Genomic DNA, 20,283 nt, shown 5'->3' with positions numbered 1-20,283 from the left:
GGCATTTGCTTTTTCCTCTACGCACCCCACAGACAAGGGGAGTGAACAAAGCCATCCAGGCTCTTCCTCAGATTTTACTTCTCATCCACATGGATGATGGAGTGAGTAGACCCACAATCCATTTGGCAAGCCCAATTCTTGTCTCTCTCTCTCTCTCTCTCTCTCTCCCCCGCCCATCTTTCACCTCCCTTCCCTCCCTCCTATCACTACTTTTCTTTCCTTGTTTTTCTCTGCCAGGAGAAAAACTTATGAGTATGTAGATCCCAAGACTTAACTTGAGAAAGGTGGTAGAAAGCACCACTTCAGCCTCACATCTAAGCCCTGTCATCCAACAGAGATAGAAGCCCTAATTTTATAGGCGTTTGTCTAGATAAATGAAGAGACACTTTTTTTCCCATTTTGCCAGTGATCTCTGTATCTATTTTCCGATAGTGGGAACTTAAGAATAGAGGTCAAATGATCATGAATTCCTCACCACTTTATATGCATTTCCACCGTAGCTTACCCTCAACCTGACTGACCCTACAGTTAAGAACATATGGACACATTTTTCCCTATCCCATCACATTCCCATCTCATGATATAATATTAACACACATCTTCAATAGGATCACCCATATTATAATTCCATAGTTCAAGATTGTCAATTTTTTCATGAGTGCCAGAATATTCTTATTTCCTGTTTCTTCTACCCCATGTCCTATTTTCACTCCAATGGCTAAAGTTTACTTTCTTCTTTGGAACCATGCAAGCAGCAACATTGGAAGCCCTATGTAGGAAATAATCTTATTTAAGAAGCAGAGACGGCCTGGCGCGGTGGCTCACGCTTGTAATCCCAGCACTTTGGGAGGCCGAGGCGGGTGGATCACAAGGTCAGGAGATCGAGACCACAGTGAAACCCCGTCTCTACTAAAAATACAAAAAATTAGCCGGGCGTGGTGGCGGGCGCCTGTAGTCCCAGCTACTCGGAGAGGCTGAGGCAGGAGAATGGCGTGAACCTGGGAGGCGGAGCTTGCAGTGAGCCAAGATTGCGCCACTGCACTCCAGCCTGGGCTACAGAGCGAGACTCCGTCTCAAAAAAAAAAAAAAAAAAAGAAGCAGAGACACCTGATACCTAATTCTGGATATATATTTTATCACTGTAAGATCTTAGAGAAGTTACTTAAACCTTCTGAACCTCAAATTCCCTGTAAGTGAAATCAGGCTAATGATATCTACATTCTAAGATTGCTCAATATATTCAATGAGATAACAAATGTGAAAATGTTCATCATACAGATTTCTTTTACCTTTGTTGGATATTTACTACAAGTATTTAATGAGAAAATCTATCTAGAGGTTTCCAGCCAGTGCCTGGAAGACAGAGCTCACAGCAGCAGCAGTTTGAGCTGCACGAAGCCCACACCTAAGGTGTCAATTGTGTCACCCAACCTGTCTTCTTGGTTCTATTTCTCAGTACTTTCCTGTTACCTCTACATCTGTATTTGCAGCTTTATAAGAAATACTCTGGAAATGCTACTTTGTACAATTATTTCAAATTCTCTCATTACTTCAGCAACACAAATAAGTTTATCATCATTCACATTAATAAATCATGACAGCTGATACTTTAATGATCCATCCTTAGAAATAATGATAGAGTTGTATTTATATTTCCTTAATAATCAATTTTTCCTAAAATAATATCTTCTTATGTTGAAATATGTCATTGTCTCCGAATTTAAAATAACCTGTAAAGTTAGCATCCTCAAAACCCTAGCCGTCTTGCATAATTACCAGGCCCACTTCAGCATGTTAGTGCATGAATCAAAACGGTCATGAATAATAAGCATTAATATAGGCAAGAAACAAAGTGAGTTTCTTATACCATCCGTTGACCAACCGACACATATTTATTGATCACCTACACTGTGCTCCACACAGTGCTATAGAGTATTATGACTAGTGAGTTGTCAACATACAAATCACTGGGTCACAATCTCAAGCCAAAAATTAAAGCAGCATGCCAAGGGATGTAGAAGAGTCTCAAATTGCCTCTAAGTAGACATCAATTCACACTTGCTAAGGCCTGACTGAACATAGTAATTAGGGACAGCAGCATCACCACCATCCCTGTTTGTCTCTGCAACTTAACTCAGCCTCACCTGACCACCTTGCTATCTGCTGCAGTTTCCACAAGTATGGTTTGTGGTGGTGTTTTTTTTAAGTTAGTACCCAGCACAATAATTGGAGATACCTGAGGCAAATAATATAATCCTAGAATTCTTGAAGCAGCAACTGATAAGGATGATGCACCTGCTCCAACAATTACTGCCGGAAATGCTCCAGTGCTGTTCCTAAAATTGGGCCTGTTTTCTTCCTGCCCTGTAAGAAATACCAAAACTGCTTCCACTGATTTGGAGATGGTAAAACAGGTATCAAAGATCTGATAGCCTAAAGTGATGTTGGGCAAAATATCCTTCCTCTTATTAATCTGCTTGATCATGTGGCTCATGGCTTTCATCTAGCCGAATCTCCGAAAGTTAAACCTGAAAAACAAATAGACTTTGTAGGTTATTAGGTGGGTCTTTGAGGGGAAAAGCAGCTTTTAGAGCATTTTGCCAGAACATCAGCAGGCACCTCACTTTTCTGAGTATGTTAGTTTTCCTTAAATGATATTACAAACTTGAAAGATTCAAGTATGAATCGTATTCATCGTTGATTGATTTGAGCTGAAAAGTACAATTTTGGATGTTTTCTTGCTCTGTATATCTTTCATATGCTACATCTCTTTAAACTCCTATATCTTTTCACAAAAATATTCTTATATTCATAATTCTATCCACCAAGCAGGGCCTCCAATAATCCCTCAATACATTTGCCCCATTAATTGGAAGTCCCTGGTGTCATATGAGTCTCCTCTCTCTCCTACTTACCTTCTTTTGCTTTTTTCTGGACATTAATTATAATTATAAAAATTAGGTAAATACAAGGAAATACTTATGCTAGGAGTACCTAAAAGCAGTACATAAAATTTATATATACTATGACTCCAATTACAATAATTTTTCTATCCATAATTTCATTGTTAACATTGAGGTTTTTAATTGAAAATGTCTTTTTCCTACCACTCCTAGATATAACCAAAAACAAAATACCTCCTCCTTTCCATTTCCTAGCCACTAAAAGGGGAATATATTTCTCTTGCAGTCCATCACCACATTTGCTTTTTAATTCCTTCTCCATTAAAAAAAAAAAATTAACATTTAATTGCAAACTCTATCTCGCCAGTCTTAACCAAATCTTAACCTATTTGAGAGCAATTTCCCCAAGACCTTCTTTCCTTAATATCTTCTGTGGCTATAGTATCTAACTCTATGTATTCTATTCAATAAGTACATTTTAAATTTAATATGTGATAGCAAATAGCCCTGTTGGCGGGGTGGAATTTTTCTCCATGTTTCTTTAATTGGGTTTTTAGTTTTGTTTTGTTTTTCATTTAATATGTAGTTATTGAGTTCCTCTGGTGATAAACACTGTAAATACAGTCAGGAACAAGATAAACACAGCACTGTCTAAGCAAAGAAATAGAAAAGTAGCCAAGCAATTTCAGCACAAAATGATAAAAACAGTGATGGGTTAAACCTGGGAGCTATGAAATACAAAGAAGGGGCACCCAGCTCTGAAGGAATTAACAGCTAAGCTGAGGCTTAAAGGATGACAGAAGAACAGGGGAAGAGCGCTGCAAACAGCATGCCTGAAGGCGTTACAACAAGAGAACATGTCACATTCAAGGAATGCAAAGACCAGTATGTTTGGAAGAGACAGGGTGGGCGTGGCTGTGGCACAGTGAAAGGGGAAACTGGAAAACCAGAAGGTGCCAGAACATGAAGGGCTTTATCATCCTAAGATACCTAGTTTCCAAATTTACACTAATGGCAATATACATTTTTGAAATAAATATAGCAATATCATTTTTAAAATAGAATAGCAATACATTTCAAGAACTAGAAAAGTATGCACTGGCTGTAATTCCTCCATCCATGAAAATTTATTTGAACAAACTGTTTTTCCCAAAGGAAAAAGTAATATGCCCCAACTGTTCATTACAGAATTATTTATAATATTGAAAAACTGGAAAGAACTTACATGATGGAAACATTTTTCATTATTTTAAAACTATTAGAGAAATTACACAGCAGTATATGTATAATATTGTGAAATGTACGGTATGCAAAGTTGTTTCCATACTATAATTAAAACTACATGTATAAAGTGTACTAACATTTGGATAAGAATTAACAGGGAAATTTTTTTAAATGAGCACAAGATAATTACTGGAAAGGTGGAATTTGGGGTGATTTTTCTTTGATTCGTTGATTTCCATTATGATATTCACAGTATTATTATACAATGCATACATTTTTTCCTCAGGAAATTTCTCTATGTCCTACCTTTGTTTAGATTAATGAAAACAAAATTAAAATATTGCCTCCTTCCATTTTACTGCCTTTCTCTTTTCTAAGCAACATTTTCAAAATAGTAGCAAGTCTTCCTCTCTGGCCATATTTAAGATCAGTTAAAGTCATAGTTAAAGTCTGCCATACTTTAAGTGATGGCCGCCCAAAATTAGCCTATTGTTAAAATTGTGGGTTTCAGAATGAAATTTCTCCAAACTTCAACTTGAATTTCTAGATCAGTTATAGGTGAAGGTTAACAATGCCAAAGTGAAATTATCCAGCTTAGGCTCAGCCTGGCTTCTAAGTACCTTGTAGGCCAGGCCTCCTGTGAGAACTCTCCCACTGGAGAAATTGCGTCACGTGGAGGAGTAGAGAGGCTCGGAAAACACTGAGGTACAGATGGGAGGAAGCAGTTGACTCCTATACATGAAAATGAATTATATAGGCTCTAATTTTGAAGAACTATATCAAAAACTTTTAAGACATGAAATGTTTTTGATATTCATAACATATATTTAGGATGGATTCATTAAAATGCTGAAGAACATTTGAGTCTTATAACATAAAGATGAGCAATTTGGGTTTCAGACAAATCAAGCTGGGAGACAAGCAGAATACACACAATACCTTGCATAACGGATCCACATTGGGGACCAGGAACTGGCTTTTTAGATTGCCTGGACCACATGCAACCACTCTTAAGAGAAGAGGCAATCAGTAGACACCAACCCTGAGATGACTGGGCTGCCGAATAATCAGACATAGATTTTGAAGCAGCTATTACAATACTGTTCCATAAGGTGAGGGAAAACCCTCTTAAAGCAAATGTAAAAATACAAGTCTCAGCAAAGAAATAGAAGCTATTTTTTAATAGAAATTTTAGAAATGGAAGACCACCCAGCTTAGTTCATCCTTTTGTGAAATCTGCCCTGCAGACCCCAACCACTACCTCATCTTCCACTCCTTCTGTTGTGATGGAATCCCAATGGCAGGTGCTCTCTGTGTCCCAAAGAGCTCTGATATACCCCAGAACTCCTGTCTATTGTAAAGATAACTTGCTTTACTGCTTTTACCACCTACCTCCTCTGTACAGCTCATTGCACTTGCACATGCACCAACTAAACCAACTTTCTATACGTGAGGCAATGTGAGGCAGTGCAGAGTTCCCCAAATGAAGAGTTAAGATATCAAATAAATTTGGGAAGTGCTTCATGCTTAGCCCTTTCTTAGACATTCACAATGCTTGTCGTATCCTAACTGTTTTATGATGTCTTGGTAGTTACCCAATTTTATCTGAACCCAGAATCCTTTCTTCAAGGAGCATTTATCCATTTGGAAAATATTCTTAGGGGGACATGCAAAACACTTGGCTGATTCTGAGAGCCTGAAATAAAACCACAACTCTGCCTTATGCTTTCCATGTGACCTTGTGTAAGCCATTTAACTTTTTTGAGCCTTAGTTTCCTCATCTGAAATGTGGACATAACATCTTCAACCAGCTGTTTTTTTTAAAAATATATATATATATTTTTATTATACTTTAAGTTCTAGGGTACATGTGCACAATGTGCAGGTTTGTTACAGATGTACACATGTGCCATGTTGGTGTGCTGCACCCATTAACTCGTCATTAACTTTAGGTATATCTCCTAATGCTATCCCTCCCCTCTCCCTCCACCCCAAAGCAGGCCCCGGTGTGTGATGTTCCCCTTCCTGTGTCCAAGCGTTCTCATTGTTCACTTCCCATCTATGAGTGAGAACATGCTGTGTTTGTTTTTTTTTTGTCCTTGCGATAGTTTGCTGAGAATGATGGTTTCCAGCTTCATCCATGTCCCTACAACCGGCTGTTTTTAAGATTAAATGGGATGTCTTCTATACCTAAGAATGAGTTAGCACTGAAGAAACATTCTCTTCCCAAGAGCTTCATCCCAGAAAAACAGGCCCAGATCCAAATTATTTTTTTTTATTACCTTAATGTCCAGAGTGTCAAGAAAACCAAATAACAAATACATGAAGTGAATAAATGCTATTGCTTATTTTCTCACAATTTTATGAAGAGGTTAAAATCAGCTTACTGATACCTCTCTGAGGCAGGTTCTGAGCTCAGGCCCTCATCTCCACAGGCCCTGCTGACTCTCTGGCCTCAGTGTCGACCATTTCTGTTTCTGCTCTCAGATATCCCCTTCTGGGTGAATATCGAAGCTGCACCCATTCCTGGCCTCCATCCTATGGGACAAACTGGCTTTCTTCCATTTCCTTACTTGTTATATTTTCAAGAGAAAAACTTTATATGTGATCTCTCAAAATATGAGAGAAAACAGAGCCAACTGCTTACAACTTTCTGAAGAAGGTAAATCTTATTGTTTCCATACAATACATTTTTATCTTTCTCTTTCTCAAATCTCAGCACTTACCACTTTCTTGTTTGTCATTCCAAATGCCTCTGCCTCTTGTACTATTCTCTGACTCTTCTGATCTTCCACTATGGTAGTTCATCAGGCAAGCTCTCTCCCTAAATTCTCTTCAAAAATGTCCTGTCCTCCTCTCTCTGTCTACCTTCCCCACATTTCCATTCCCTTATAGCAAGAAGGACCAACTGAAAAATAACTCATCCTTTTGGGTGAATAACTAATAGTCACTGTCTGCCCCTGTCACTTGACAATAAACTGTAGAATTTTTAAGACTAAAAGCCAACTTAAAGGCTGTGGTGCTCTTAGTGCTCTCTTGTATCTTACTCTCCACTTCTTCCTGACAATAAACAAGAAGTCACAGCCTAGAAATTTGGTACTTTGCCTGTTTTCACAGTTTCTAACTCCTGCAACTATTATTTGTTTTACATACCTGTATTGGGTAGGTTTGTCTTATTTCACTTATTAACTTATTAAAAGCACATTGTATTTTCCTTCATGTACACATATATCAAATGCATATTATAAAGCCAAGCAGTAGCCACTCAAATCCTGATGGCATTGATTATGCAAATCCCAAAATATTCCTGATAGGTGAATTATTTTCAGAATGGGATGTAGTTACTTCTCATCACTATTGCAACCACAATGTATATGTCTATTTTTAATGAGGAGGAGTGGAGTTTAATTTTAAAACATGTATATTGGCTTTTCCATTTAACCTTCTAGGAAAATAACCTTCAGAAGTTCCAATGCAGAACAGATAACAAATTAAATGATTCTGTTTATGAATATTAGTGCATATATTTTGTCAAACTTTAAGTTTTCATTTTATGTTATTAAAGATTGAAGAAGAGAAAAACTATGATAAATAATGAACTGAGTCTACCATAATGTAGGTGTACACAAAAGCCTTTCTCATCTTTCTTCTTTTTGCTTCACAGTAAGAAAAGAATTAAAAGATCTAGGAAAAAGATAAGTAGAGACTGATCACAATCCTTTCTGCCAACAAGATTATTGTTGTTCCATCCACTAATGATATCTCAAATATGGGGCATAAAATATAATCAAAGGACAGTAAGTTGTAATTAGCAAAGATTTAGTGTGTACGAAATTATTTAAATTTTTTTACAATATGCATTTACAATTTTAATAGCCATGCAGCATCATGGAAATGGTTTCTACACAATATAAAATGCCAAATATAAAATTGTGTCTGTGCTGTGGTCACAACTGTGCATAAATTATGGATGCATTTGTATAAAGGGCTAAGAAAGCATATAGGAAAATGAAAAGATCTGCTTTGTTATGCGAGTAGAATGGTGGATAAATGTTTTATTTTTAATTTCTAGTGTTCTTTTTATAGCTGAAGTTGGGGGGTGATCTAACACATTTGCCTTTATTGTAATGGATTACTAGCAATTTCTGATTATCAGTCATGGATCCCATTTCTTTACATGACAAGTTAGAGTTAGGGGAGTGCAGGGCAGAACCCTCACAGCAGCTGAAAGAATCTTGCCATTAACAGTAGCTCAGAAATAAGTTAGTATTCCCATACTGTCTATTTTCACTTGATGAGAGTTTAGTCTATAACAATTAATAATAAACCTCCAACACTGCAATTCTGCATTAGGGCTTCTCAGATCTTAATGTGTACATGAATCACCAGGAGGTCTTGTCCAAATGCAGATTCTGATTCAACAGGTCTGGGAATGTAGCCTGAGATTTTACATTTCTAACAGTCTTGGGTGAAACTGATGCTGCTGGCCCACAGACCACCCTCTGAGGAGCAATGTTCAGCATCATATAAAATCTGCCTTTTTTTCTGTCTCAGATACAGAAGTGGAAAATGACCCACTTGAGACCAAGCTTTTCCAGTTTCTAAATAATCCTAGAATGTCCACCTAGGGGAAACTGAGGCCTAGTAACAGGAAGTACCTATCCTGCACCAAAGAGTTAGGGTCAAAGTCCAGGCTAGTATCACGAGTGCCAGCTCCAGACTCGAACCTCCCACACCCACCACCTGCAACTGATGTAAAAAGAAAGCTAAAAGAATAGCTTACCAATCAGATTTTGCTGATACTGGCTCCAAAATAGACTCATTTGCTGGGATGGTCCTGGAGTGAATAGGAAACAGTCCTCCAATAACAAGGGAATGGTTTTCGGCATCTACATACCCATTCAAATCAAACTTGCCCAGCAACCGGCAGGTCTGTTCTTCTTTGTCTTCTTTGGCTTCAGTGCTCAATTCAGCCCATAAAAATGCAAGAAATTCTAGAACCAAGCATTTCCTCTGGTGGCCATTTTAATAAGGTGAGTTTAGGGGAAGTGACCAGTGTTGAAATTATACAAGTTTTAATGAGACACCTTGATAGAGCTTTACAGTGACTGTGCCTCATCCCAGGGGACTCTGCCTGCTGCTATTTGCTACATAATTGTCATGTCTCCATCAATCAGAGAGCCTCACACTCACTTGCAATTTATGGATCTGGACTAAGAGCTAAGCAACCCTTTCAAAAAGAGACTCGTAAAACCCTCTTTTATACTTAGAAATAATATATAATAATATAATAGTGGGTTTTGCATTTAAAAGAGTCATTTCATTTTCTAGAAATTGTTCCTTTCTTGTTTAACTTATGTCAGCCTCAATCATTCTCACTTCGGCCTCTCTTGTGGGAGCTTCTCTCGCCCCAAAGGTGAGGAAGGGCATCCTGCTTCATCACAGAGTATAAAAAAGGTGACGTCAGGCCAACCTCTCTCCTTCAGAGTATAGAGAAAGTTGAGTGGAAAACCATGAGATTTGGAATGGAATACATCATTTTTTGTCTGTGTTATGCCACTTTCATTAGCGTGGTGGTGGGAAACTTATTTAATTTCTGTGCCTCCCTTCCTGCCTCTGTGACTAGGGGATAATAAACTACCTTAGAAACTTTTGTAAAGCCCATAAGAGGTCAATGAACATTTTTTGTATGCATCATTTTCTTTAACCTACACTTCTTAAGCGAAGCGTTGCCCTTAGCTCACATTGCTGCCTTTGTCGCTGGTGAGGCTCATGTCCCTGGGTTTCTTCCTGAGAGCTCCTTCTCCTCCCTTTCTTGCCAGGCCTTTCCTAGCGGTGTCCCCCAATCTTTCTCCAGGTTAACTCACCATGGATTCCCAGTCCCTCGTCTTGCTCTTTGCCCCTCTCAAACATTTCCCCTCAGAATATAAATTCACAGAAATATTTTCAGAACACAATCCACCAATATATGAAAAATCTGTATACCCTTTGATCATGTGATTTTACCTCAAAGTATTTATCTCAAGGAAGCAATAGAGATCCACACAACAATGATGTATAAGGATATCGACCACAGTTTGATTTATAATAGTAAAAAGGCAGCAAACTAAATGTACACAATGGGGAATTTTTAAATCAATTATGATTTATTCATGTGATATAATGCAAAGGAGCCATTTAAATCATGTTTTGGACAAATGTTTATGCATTAGGGAAAAGTTCACAATATGCTTTAAATGAGGATAACCAATTTTAAAAGCAACAAACAAAATGGCATTCTACATTTCTAAAATTTAGCAATATTGTATAGCCGTCTTTCACCTATATGTTTCCATTAAAAGAACTAAAAGAAACCACTGTAAACCAGATGTCAAAAGAAAGCAAAAAAATTACCTTTCCCACTACCTTAACAAACCAATCATTTTCATGTTTCTATGTTCGTTTCCAGTTCAAAATGACAGTCATGCAGTGCTTTTTAGTGCTATATTATGTGTGATTTTAATTTTTCATCTTTACACTTTTCTACATTCTCCATCTGTTCTACAACACAATTATAGTCCCTACATATTTACCACCCTGATATTATTAATATTACCAGTCAGCTGGGACCCACCTCCCCTTCAACAGGAAGGTCATCTCCTTCACCTTATCCCCACTGAAGGATTTCCTATTTGTTGTCTAAGTGTAATCTCCACCTGACCTGGGAAATCCCAAAAAAGGGTCTCCCATTACTACCTATTGGTGAAATCCTAGGCCCATGTCTCCATCTTCCCATAGCCATCTGCCTTCACAAGTGAGCTAGCAGATGACATAGCCCTGGGCCCTGACTGAGTGACATCACAGTCTGTCAAATGTCTCACGAGTCTCAGTTTTCTAAAGTGTGGACGCTCCACAGTTTCCACCCTCAGGCTTTCAAAATGATGCTGACAAGTCTTAAAGGAAAGACTGATTCCCAGGGGAATCTCTTCAGAGTTTGGTTTCATCCAAATAAAAGGACACTCTGGGTGATAGACTACACCTCCGTAACAGCCTGAGAATCCCTCTCTTGAGCTGTAAGGGTTTAGTCCACAGTTTTCTCAGACCTATTTGGAACTATTCCTCCCTCATTTGTGATCTCTCTTTCTTACCAGAAGGCAGCTGTTTCTGAGCAATTCTCTCTTGTTGTCAAGGGCTACCCTTGCACAAAGGTATGTTTATCACCAAAGCTGACTTGCTTTAATCTTCTAGTAAAAAAAAAAACTGTGCTCAGGCCTATAAAAAAAACCATTAAAATAGATGATTTTATGTTATATTAATAAGAACAAAAAGCTAGCATTTTTACTGCATTTTACATTTTACAAACTGTTTTCACATACTTTATTATTCCTGTAGGTCAGGAACTAAATTCAGTGTTGATGAGGTTTCTGATTTGGGCAGCATCATCTGGTGTCCAGTGCTTTTGTAATTCCCAGGATGATAGTATATTTTACCAGGGCCATGGTGATTACATCTTCCAAATGTAGTAGACAAAGCATACGAAAAATAACATCCATGCTCTTAGGCAGAAGGTCTTTATTGCATGCACGGTGATGGATAATTCACACCTCATAACACTCTATGTTGCTGGTTTTGTTTTGTTCACTTTATGAATGAAGAATCATGAGCTCACAGATCCAGCATATGTTAAAGTGCAGACACCAAAGCTCACATCCTTTCAGAGTCCTAGGGTTAGAGAGAAAGGACATGGACCAAGTCCAGGAGCAGGAATTGGAGGTGTAGCTTTTTCACTGTGTGATCCTCTCTCCATCTCTTGGACCTCAGGCCCCTCATCACCAAATAGGAGGCTTCAGGCTAAACAGCTTTTTTTCTTAAGGGTCCTAACAGAGTCAGCAATGTTGTGGTTCTGAGTAAGCCATTCCAAGGCTCAGATTCAATGACAGCTTAACAGTGTGCTGCCAGAGCAAGCAGTAGCAAACTGTTTCATTGACTATCAAGGTGAAATTGTTTTCTCAATAATACTTTGAACCTAATTACCATTGTCACATGACTCTGACTTCAAGGACCTCTGATCAAGGCAAAAAACACCAGATGAATGTTGGTGCAAAAGGCCATGGGTGTTTAATCCCATGTATCCACACCAAGACTCCTAGGCCTGAGACTATGAGCGTATGCTTTTACCTCACTCCCCTAGACATGTTTGATCCTTGTGGTTCTCCAAGGACCCTGGTGAAAGTTAGGCTTCCTTCCAGGAACAATAACACATTCTGTCCAGACTTGTCTTCCCCTTCAAGCAAAAGAAAACACCTGAGCTCCTAAAGACTCTGGACCCATGTCATTAACGAAGGCTAAGAATATTTAAAGGCTGTTATACGGTTTCCAGGAAAAGCTCAAACCCCAAATCTACTGCAGATAAACACTGCTGAGTGCTTCCGAGAAGCTGGGGCATTACAGCCATCCCAGTGCACTTACAGCTGGGTCACAGTCATTTGGTCAGGCACAGTTTGTCAGATGTCATTTGACTTTTATATTTCTCTATGTTACTTGGAATCCTAGGTAATACTCATGCCATACCAGCAGATGAATAAACACACTAGTCTACTTTGTTTTATTTCCTATGCAGAGCTATCCTACCCAGTCAAGAAATGAACATAACACCTAGTTACATATATTTAAATTGCTGTTTTTACTTGGCAAAATCTATATTACAGCTGACCCTTAAACGACATGGGTTTGAACTGCATGGATCCACTTTCATGTGGATTTTCTTTTGCCTCTGTCACCCTCAAGACAGCAAGTCCTCCTCTTCCTCCTCCTTCTCAGCCTACTCAGTGTGACAATGACAACGATGAAGACCTTTATAATGATTCACTTCAACTTAATACATAGTAAATACATTTTCTCTTCCTTATGATTTTCGTAATAACATTTTCTTTTCTCTAGCTTACTTTATTGTAAGAATACACTATCTAATATGTATACTAAATATGTGTTCATTGACTGTTCATGTTATCGGTTAGGTTTCCAATCAACAGTAGGCTATAAGTAGTTACGTTTTGGGGGAGTCAAAAGTTATACACAAATTCCCAACTGCACAGGGGAGGGGGTCAACACCCCAACCCCCATGTTGTTCAAGAGTCAACTGTGGTTTTTCAGATGTATGTCTCCAACAGTTAAAAAATGTTTACCTATAATATGAATTTTGTGACATTATGACATTATGGCTTGCCTGTATCTTTATTGCAAGAAGAAAAAAAGACTAAAAATAAATCAGCTTTCATAAGTGCGTTGTTATTATGATATTCAAGTTATTAATGAGAGGCCTTGGGGTGTGTAAAAAGTAGGCTTTTGGATTTTTTAACACATCAATACTAATCACTTGTTACAGAACAGCCCCTGTGTGTCTAAACAGAGAAAGCCCTCAATTATAGCAAAGGAGAAAGACACTCAGACACTGCAGGCATAAAAATCTTTAAACAGCTGCCTTGCTGAATTGAGAAAGCCACAGGTTACTATCTCGTCTGCTGCACCTATTTTCAGGAAAACAATTTGACAGCCTGATTAATCTCCTACCTCAATATCAGCTGACTCAAAAACAGCAACTCTTACCATACAGAACCTACAGCATCCTCTTTCTCCTTGGAAGCATCACATGTTGCAGAGCTATAGCGTGCTGCGGCTGCAACAAAAATCATGAAGATGGTAGGCAATTGACTAAAGCTGGAAAACTGTTATAATCACAGCCTTGTAGAGAATAAACATCTATTTTTAAAAAATTTTGAAATGAAGAAAACTGACCAGCTGTAATTCTCACTTAAAAAATTAAGTATGCCTGCCTGCCTCCAATCTTCCCTTTTAATCTATTCCAACACTGAAAGAAAGTGATCACATCAATCTCCAGACCACTTTTTACATTTTTTACAGTTTATCGAGATATAATTTACATACCACACACCAGACGCATTTAGGATGTGCAATTCAATATTGTTTTAGTATATTTACAGAGTATGCAATCATTGCTGCAATCTAATTTTAGAACACTTTCATCATCAGAAAAAGGAAAATTATGTCCCATTCGTCCCTCACTCCAAGCCTTAGGAAACCACTTACTCTACTTTCTGTCTTGGTAGTTTTGTCCATTCTGGACATTTTATTTAAATGGAATTACACAATATATGGGAGTTTTGTGTCTGGTTTATTGATACAGCATAATAGTTTGAAGTTTATTCATGTTGTAGTATATATTAGTACTTCATTTTAAAAAATCTTTATTGAGATATAATTTATACACCATAAAATTTACCCAATTGTAAAGTACAATTTAATGGGTTTTAGTATACTTAAAGAGTTGCAACTATCACCATGGACTAATTTGGGAATATAGAATCATTCCCCTCTCTGTCCGCTACCACCCCCAGCCCTAGATAACCACCAATCTACTTTTATGTTGGTAAAGATTTCCTATTCTGGACATTTATATAAATGGAATTACAAAATATGTGGCCATTATTACCGGCTTATCTCATTTAACATGGCATTTTCAAAGTTTGTTCATGTTTTAGTATGTATCAGTATCTTCTTCCTTTTTATTGATTTCTTTTTATTGACAAATAGTATTCCATTATATGGATACACCAGATTTTATTTATCCATTTATCTGTTAACGAAGATTTGGATTGTTTTCACTCTTTGGCTGTTATGAACAATGCTGCTATGAACATTCTTTTTTTTTTTTTTTTTTCAGATGGAGTCTCGCTCTGTCGCCCAGGCTGGAGTGCAGTGGCGCAATCTCGGCTCACTGCAAGCTCCGCCTCCCGGGTTCACGCCATTCTCCTGCCTCAGCCTCTCTGAGTAGCTGGGACTACAGGCGCCCGCCACCACGCCCGGCTAATTTTTTTTTGTATTTTTAGTAGAGACGGGGTTTCACCATGGTCTCGATCTCCTGACCTCGTGATCCGCCTGCCTCGGCCTCCCAAAGTGCTGGGATTACAACCGTGAGCCACCGCGCCCGGCCGCTATGAACATTCTTATACAAGTATTTGTGTAAACATATGTTTTCAACATTTTGATTTTCATATAAACATATATTCTCCCACATCCAGGAGTAAAATTGGTAAGTCACATGGTAACTCTATGTTTAACATTTTGAGAAACTGCCAAACTGTTTCCTAAAGTGGCTCCACTATTTTACATTCCCATTAGTAATGTATGAGGGTTCCAATTTCTCTACATCCTTACCACCACTTGTTATTCTCCTGTTTTATTATAGCCCTTCTAGTGCTTATAAAGTGGTATCATTGTGGTCTTGATTGGCACCTCCCTTACAGCTAATGACTCAAAGAAAGCTATATGCTTTCTTCTAGATGTTTTCAAATTTTAATTCTCACATCTAGGATTATGATCTATTTTGAGTTAATTTTTGTGTGTGATATTATAAGGTAAAGCCTAAGTTCTTTTTTCCCTTTTTTTCCTTTTCTTATAAATAACCAACTGTCTCTGCACCATTGGTTGGAAAAACTATTCTTTTCAACATTAAATTGAATTATGTGGCATCCCTTACAAAAAATAAATTGACTGCCAATGTAAGGATTTATAATCTCAATTCTATTCCACCAGTCTATACGTCTATCCTTTTGCCAGTGTTGTGCTGCCTTCATTACTGTAGTTTTGTTGTGATTTTTGAAATCAGGAAATGTAAGTCCTCCAATTTTATTCTTTTTCAAAAGTGTTTAAACAATTCCAGGTCTTTTCCATTTCCATGTGCATTTCAGGATCAGCTTGTCAATTTCTGGAAATCCTCAGCCAGCTTAGGAGTCTGATAGAGATTCTGTTGAATCTGTAGATTGATTTTGGAAGTGTTGTCATCTTAATACTAAGTTTATGTATCAGAAGACTCAGATCATTTGCAAGGGCTCTTCATCTGCCTCAGATCAAATCCACCCACAACAGGTCTTACAAGGTCCATCTTGATCCAGCCCCTAGTTAAGTAATCAGTTGCCTCTTTGGCAGCACCCCCTCCCATTGCCACCACAAAATACACTACAAGCCACATAAACCTGCCTTTGGTTCCTTCAATATATGATGCTCTCTTTTATCTCCAGGTCTGTCCTCACTCACATACACTGCACATTCTCTGTGTCAGGGGCTTTCTCCCTTGTGCCCCATCCCTGATTCACTTCTTTTCCTTCATGTCTCAGGTCCCTTTCCACTTTCTCTGAGACTCACATCCTGAGATATGCAGGTCCCCACAGTCTACATGACTTGCCTTTCTTTGTTCTTTCATGGTGGACTTTAGTTTATTTGATGGGAAACATTGTTCAAGACTTCAAATTGGTTGAAATGTCTTGAATGAAATGAATATCACTAGCCCCTGTTTTAGGGAGTATTAGAAATTTGGGCAGTTTTACAACTATTCTTGTGTCTTTAAACATTTTTATAACTCTTTACAAAATGTTCAGGATTTGGAGAAAATATTTTTTCTAGTATTTTCCTCCAGTTGGTTGTACCTGTTCATACCTATTGGAACTGTTTATAATGGTTGTTGCAGTTTGAATAATGGCCCCTCAAGGTGTCCATGTCTTCATCTCTGAAACCTGGGAATATGTTATACTCTGTGGCAAAAACAAAATCTACAGACGTAATTAAGTTAAAGACTTTAAAATGAGGAGATTAACCAGGATTATCCAAGTGGGCTCAAAGTTGAAATCACAAGTGTCCTTATAGAAGGGAAACAGAGAGAGATACGACAGAGAAGAGAAGAAAATGTGAGGAAAGCAGAGTCTGGGATGTTGGCGGCCTCTCCAAACTGGAAAAGGCACGTAGTTGGATTCTCCCCTCATAGCCTCCATAGGGAACTAGTTTTACTGACATCTTGACTTTAACCCAATGAAACTGATTTCAGAAACTGATCTCCCGAGCTGTAAAAGAATAAATTTGTGTTGCTTTAAGCCACTAAATTTGTGGTAATCTGTTATTGCAGCTAAAGGTAATACAATAGTAATGGGTTGTAAATAACCTAATATCCAACAAAAGGGGCGAGTTGGAATCAACTTGGATATCCAATAACATGCCAGTAGGAAACAATCTACATGCCCACAGGAAGAAACTGGTTATATAGATTCTGATAAGTTTCAGAATAGGTGTGGTTTGGTTTTCTTCATCACTCAGGCTGGAGTGTAGTGCTGCAACCTAGGCTCACTGCAACCTCCACCTCTCAGGTTCAAGTGATTCTCATGCCTCAGCCTCCTGAGTAGCTGGAATTACAGGCATGTGCCACCACGCCCAGCTAATTTTTGTATTTTTAGTAGGGACAGAGTTTCACCATATTGGCCAGGCTGGTCTCAAACTCCTGACCTCAAGAGATCTGCCCCCCTTGACCTCCCAAAGTGCTGGGATTCCAGGCGTGAGCCACCCATCGCACCCAACCTGGTTTTCTTAATGCATTAAAAAAAGATCTGAGAGGCTATAAGTGGATAGGACAATGAGTATTCTTTATGCTATTCTTTTTATTTGTTTATTTCATCTTCAGTGACCCAAAGGCTTCATTGTTTTTGTAATAATAAAGGAGAAAAATCAATAAAAGAAACTTAAGCAATGAAAGGAACAATAAGAAAATACAAGGAAAGGATCTGGAGTTTTTAAGAGCCTGAGTGGATTGTATGATTTCTTAATTTCTAATTTATATGCATCCAGCTTCTCCTGTACTATTTGTTCCACAATGTTTTCGAGAACATTGCCATCTTGTAAATTGGTTGAAAATGAGTATTTCTAATCACTGGTTCCCATTTTTATAGCTTTTGTATGTACTATAAACACTATATAATAACCTCTACTACTATATTTATGTGCTATAAGACAGAGTTCTTGTCTAGAAATGATCATTTGGATGGTGAGAATCAGTAAAACTAAGTAAAATAATTGGAAAATGAGGCAATCTGCAATAAAATATTGAGTTACACATCTTGGATTTTAAGCGAATGATATGTGGTGGTTCATAAAACCATAAACATAGCTTTCCATGTGCTTAGATTATTTATCCACATCAGCATCCCCGACTGTGAGTTCAAAATATACCAATTAACAATAACATTACTAGCAATGATAACAGTACTATTAGAATAAAAGTGTCTTATATTCCACAGTATATGTGTCTCATTGTTCAGTAACCCTTACAAAAACCATGTGCAGTAAAAATACTTCACCATTATTTATACTTTACACATGAAGAAGCTGGAGCTCAGAAAAGTTTAGCAATATGATCAAGGTCACAAAGCTCCTTAGTGACTTAGATGATTTTCTATTTAGTGACCTGCCAATGGGAGGTACAGATATCCCAGATCCCCATCTGTCTCTAAGAATCAAAGATAATCACCAGTAGCTCCCCTACTCCATTGGGGATTTCCAATGAAGAGGAAAATGTGGCAAGAAATTTCTGAGTGACACCTACTCAAAGCTCAAGGAAATTTCTTGCTGAGTTCATTGCTGTGATGCCTAACACTGGATGGCAGTGTTGCACTGGGCAGAATTTATTAAGTGCCTAAGGGTCATGCAGGTCCGTTTGTTTTTTGTTTTGTTTTGTTTTTAATTGTATATATTTAAGGTGCGCAATCTTTTTTTATATTAGTCCATTTGTTTTTAGAAGTAGGTTACTGTTGGCTGGGTGCGGTGGCTCATGCCTATAATCCCAGCACTTTGGGAGGCCAAGCCAGGAGGAAAGCTTGAGGTCAAGAGTTCAAGACCAGCCTGGCCAACATGGTGAAACCCTGTCTCTAATAAAAATACAAAAATTAGCCAGGCATGGTGGCACATGCAGGTAATCCCAGCTACTTGGGAGGCTGAGGCACAAGAATCACTTGAACCCAGGAGGCAGAGGTTGCATGAGCTGAGATCGTGCCACTGCACTCCAGCATGGGCGACAGAGCGAAACTCCATCTCAAAAAAAAAAAAAAAAGGTAGGTTACTGCTCAACTTGCCAGAAGTGACTTACTATATTTGTGTTAAACACTATTATGATGTGGCAGAATGAGAATTTGTAATAATTCCAAAGTGCACTAAATGCAACTTTATTTTCTACAATTGTCCCCATCTTGCTCCAGCTGGCTCTGACTATAGTTCTGCTGATGGTCATTAAGGTACAGTTGAAATGGTGTTGGTGAGTGTATTTGTCTGTTTTCACACTGCTATAAAGAAATACCTGAGACTGGGTAATTTATAAAGCAAAGAGGCTTAATTGACTCACAGTTCCACATGGCTGCGGAGGCCTCAGGAAACTTACTAACACAACCCTGGGGGAATGCGAAGGGGAAGCAAGCACCTTCTTCACAAGATGGCAGAAGAGAGAAGAACAGGGGAAACTGCCACTTATAAAACCATCAGATCTCGTGAGAGCTCCTACTCACTATCATGACAACAGCATACGGGAAACTGCCCCCATGATCCAATCACCTACCTCCCTTGACATGTGGGGATTACAGTTGGAGATGAGATTTGAGTGGGGACACAGAGCCAAACCATATCAAGGAGGAACACTTGATTCTGTTAAAGAAGGGTAACAGCATCTCTTTCTAAATACTGTCTTCAGGTAAAGACTCAATGTAATTCAGATTTACACTCTTCATAACAGTGGTTTCTCTCCTCTTAAGGAACTTCCCCATCCAATTCTCCCTTCCTCTGAGACCCATGGAAAGCTTATTACAATGTGGGGAAGAGCCTCTGGTCCACGTGCCACATTCTGTGTCCTTGCCAGCCTCAATTCATTTGGTCATTGTCACAGCTACCATGTTGATAGACATCGACAAGATTGTAGATATCTGGACTATACTTTCAGGGATCATTCCTATAGTTTGTTACTAGAGAAGTTTCTCTGAATGTGTAGAGCACCGACGACAAGGATCCCCTCTCTCGCCACTCCTATTCACTCGTAAGTGAGAGTTGAACAATGAGAACACATGGACACGAGGAGGGGAACATCACACACCAGGGCCTGTCAGGGGGTGGGGGGCTGGGGGAGGGATAGCTTTAAGAGAAATACCTAATGTAAATGATGAGTTGATGGTTGCGGCAAACCAACATGACACACATACATGTATACCTATGTAACAAACCACACGTTGTGCACATGTGCCCCAGAACTTACAGTATAATAATAAATTAAAATTAAAATTATAAAACAGTAAAATAA

At 38.4% G+C, this 20,283-nt stretch overlaps 1 protein-coding gene and 1 pseudogene across 1 annotated transcript in view; one reads left to right on the top strand and one right to left on the bottom strand.

Moving 5' to 3' along the window:
* Positions 1–20,283, bottom strand: part of LOC134732830 (vomeronasal type-2 receptor 1-like) — a 41,924-nt gene that overhangs the window by 9,169 nt on the left and 12,472 nt on the right. Inside the window, 3 exon segments of the mRNA XM_063619959.1 lie at positions 2,237–2,528; positions 8,911–9,140; positions 13,727–13,782. Of these exon segments, the coding sequence (XP_063476029.1) occupies positions 2,237–2,528; positions 8,911–9,140; positions 13,727–13,782 (578 nt within the window).
* LOC134733407 (uncharacterized) lies at positions 19,914–20,037 on the top strand (annotated as a pseudogene).

This window comes from Symphalangus syndactylus, chromosome 17 (assembly GCF_028878055.3).
Source record: "Symphalangus syndactylus isolate Jambi chromosome 17, NHGRI_mSymSyn1-v2.1_pri, whole genome shotgun sequence".
NCBI classification, from domain to species: domain Eukaryota; kingdom Metazoa; phylum Chordata; class Mammalia; order Primates; family Hylobatidae; genus Symphalangus; species Symphalangus syndactylus.
The sequence above is the reverse complement of the archived record's forward strand: the minus strand, read 5'-3'. Positions and strand labels throughout refer to the sequence as shown.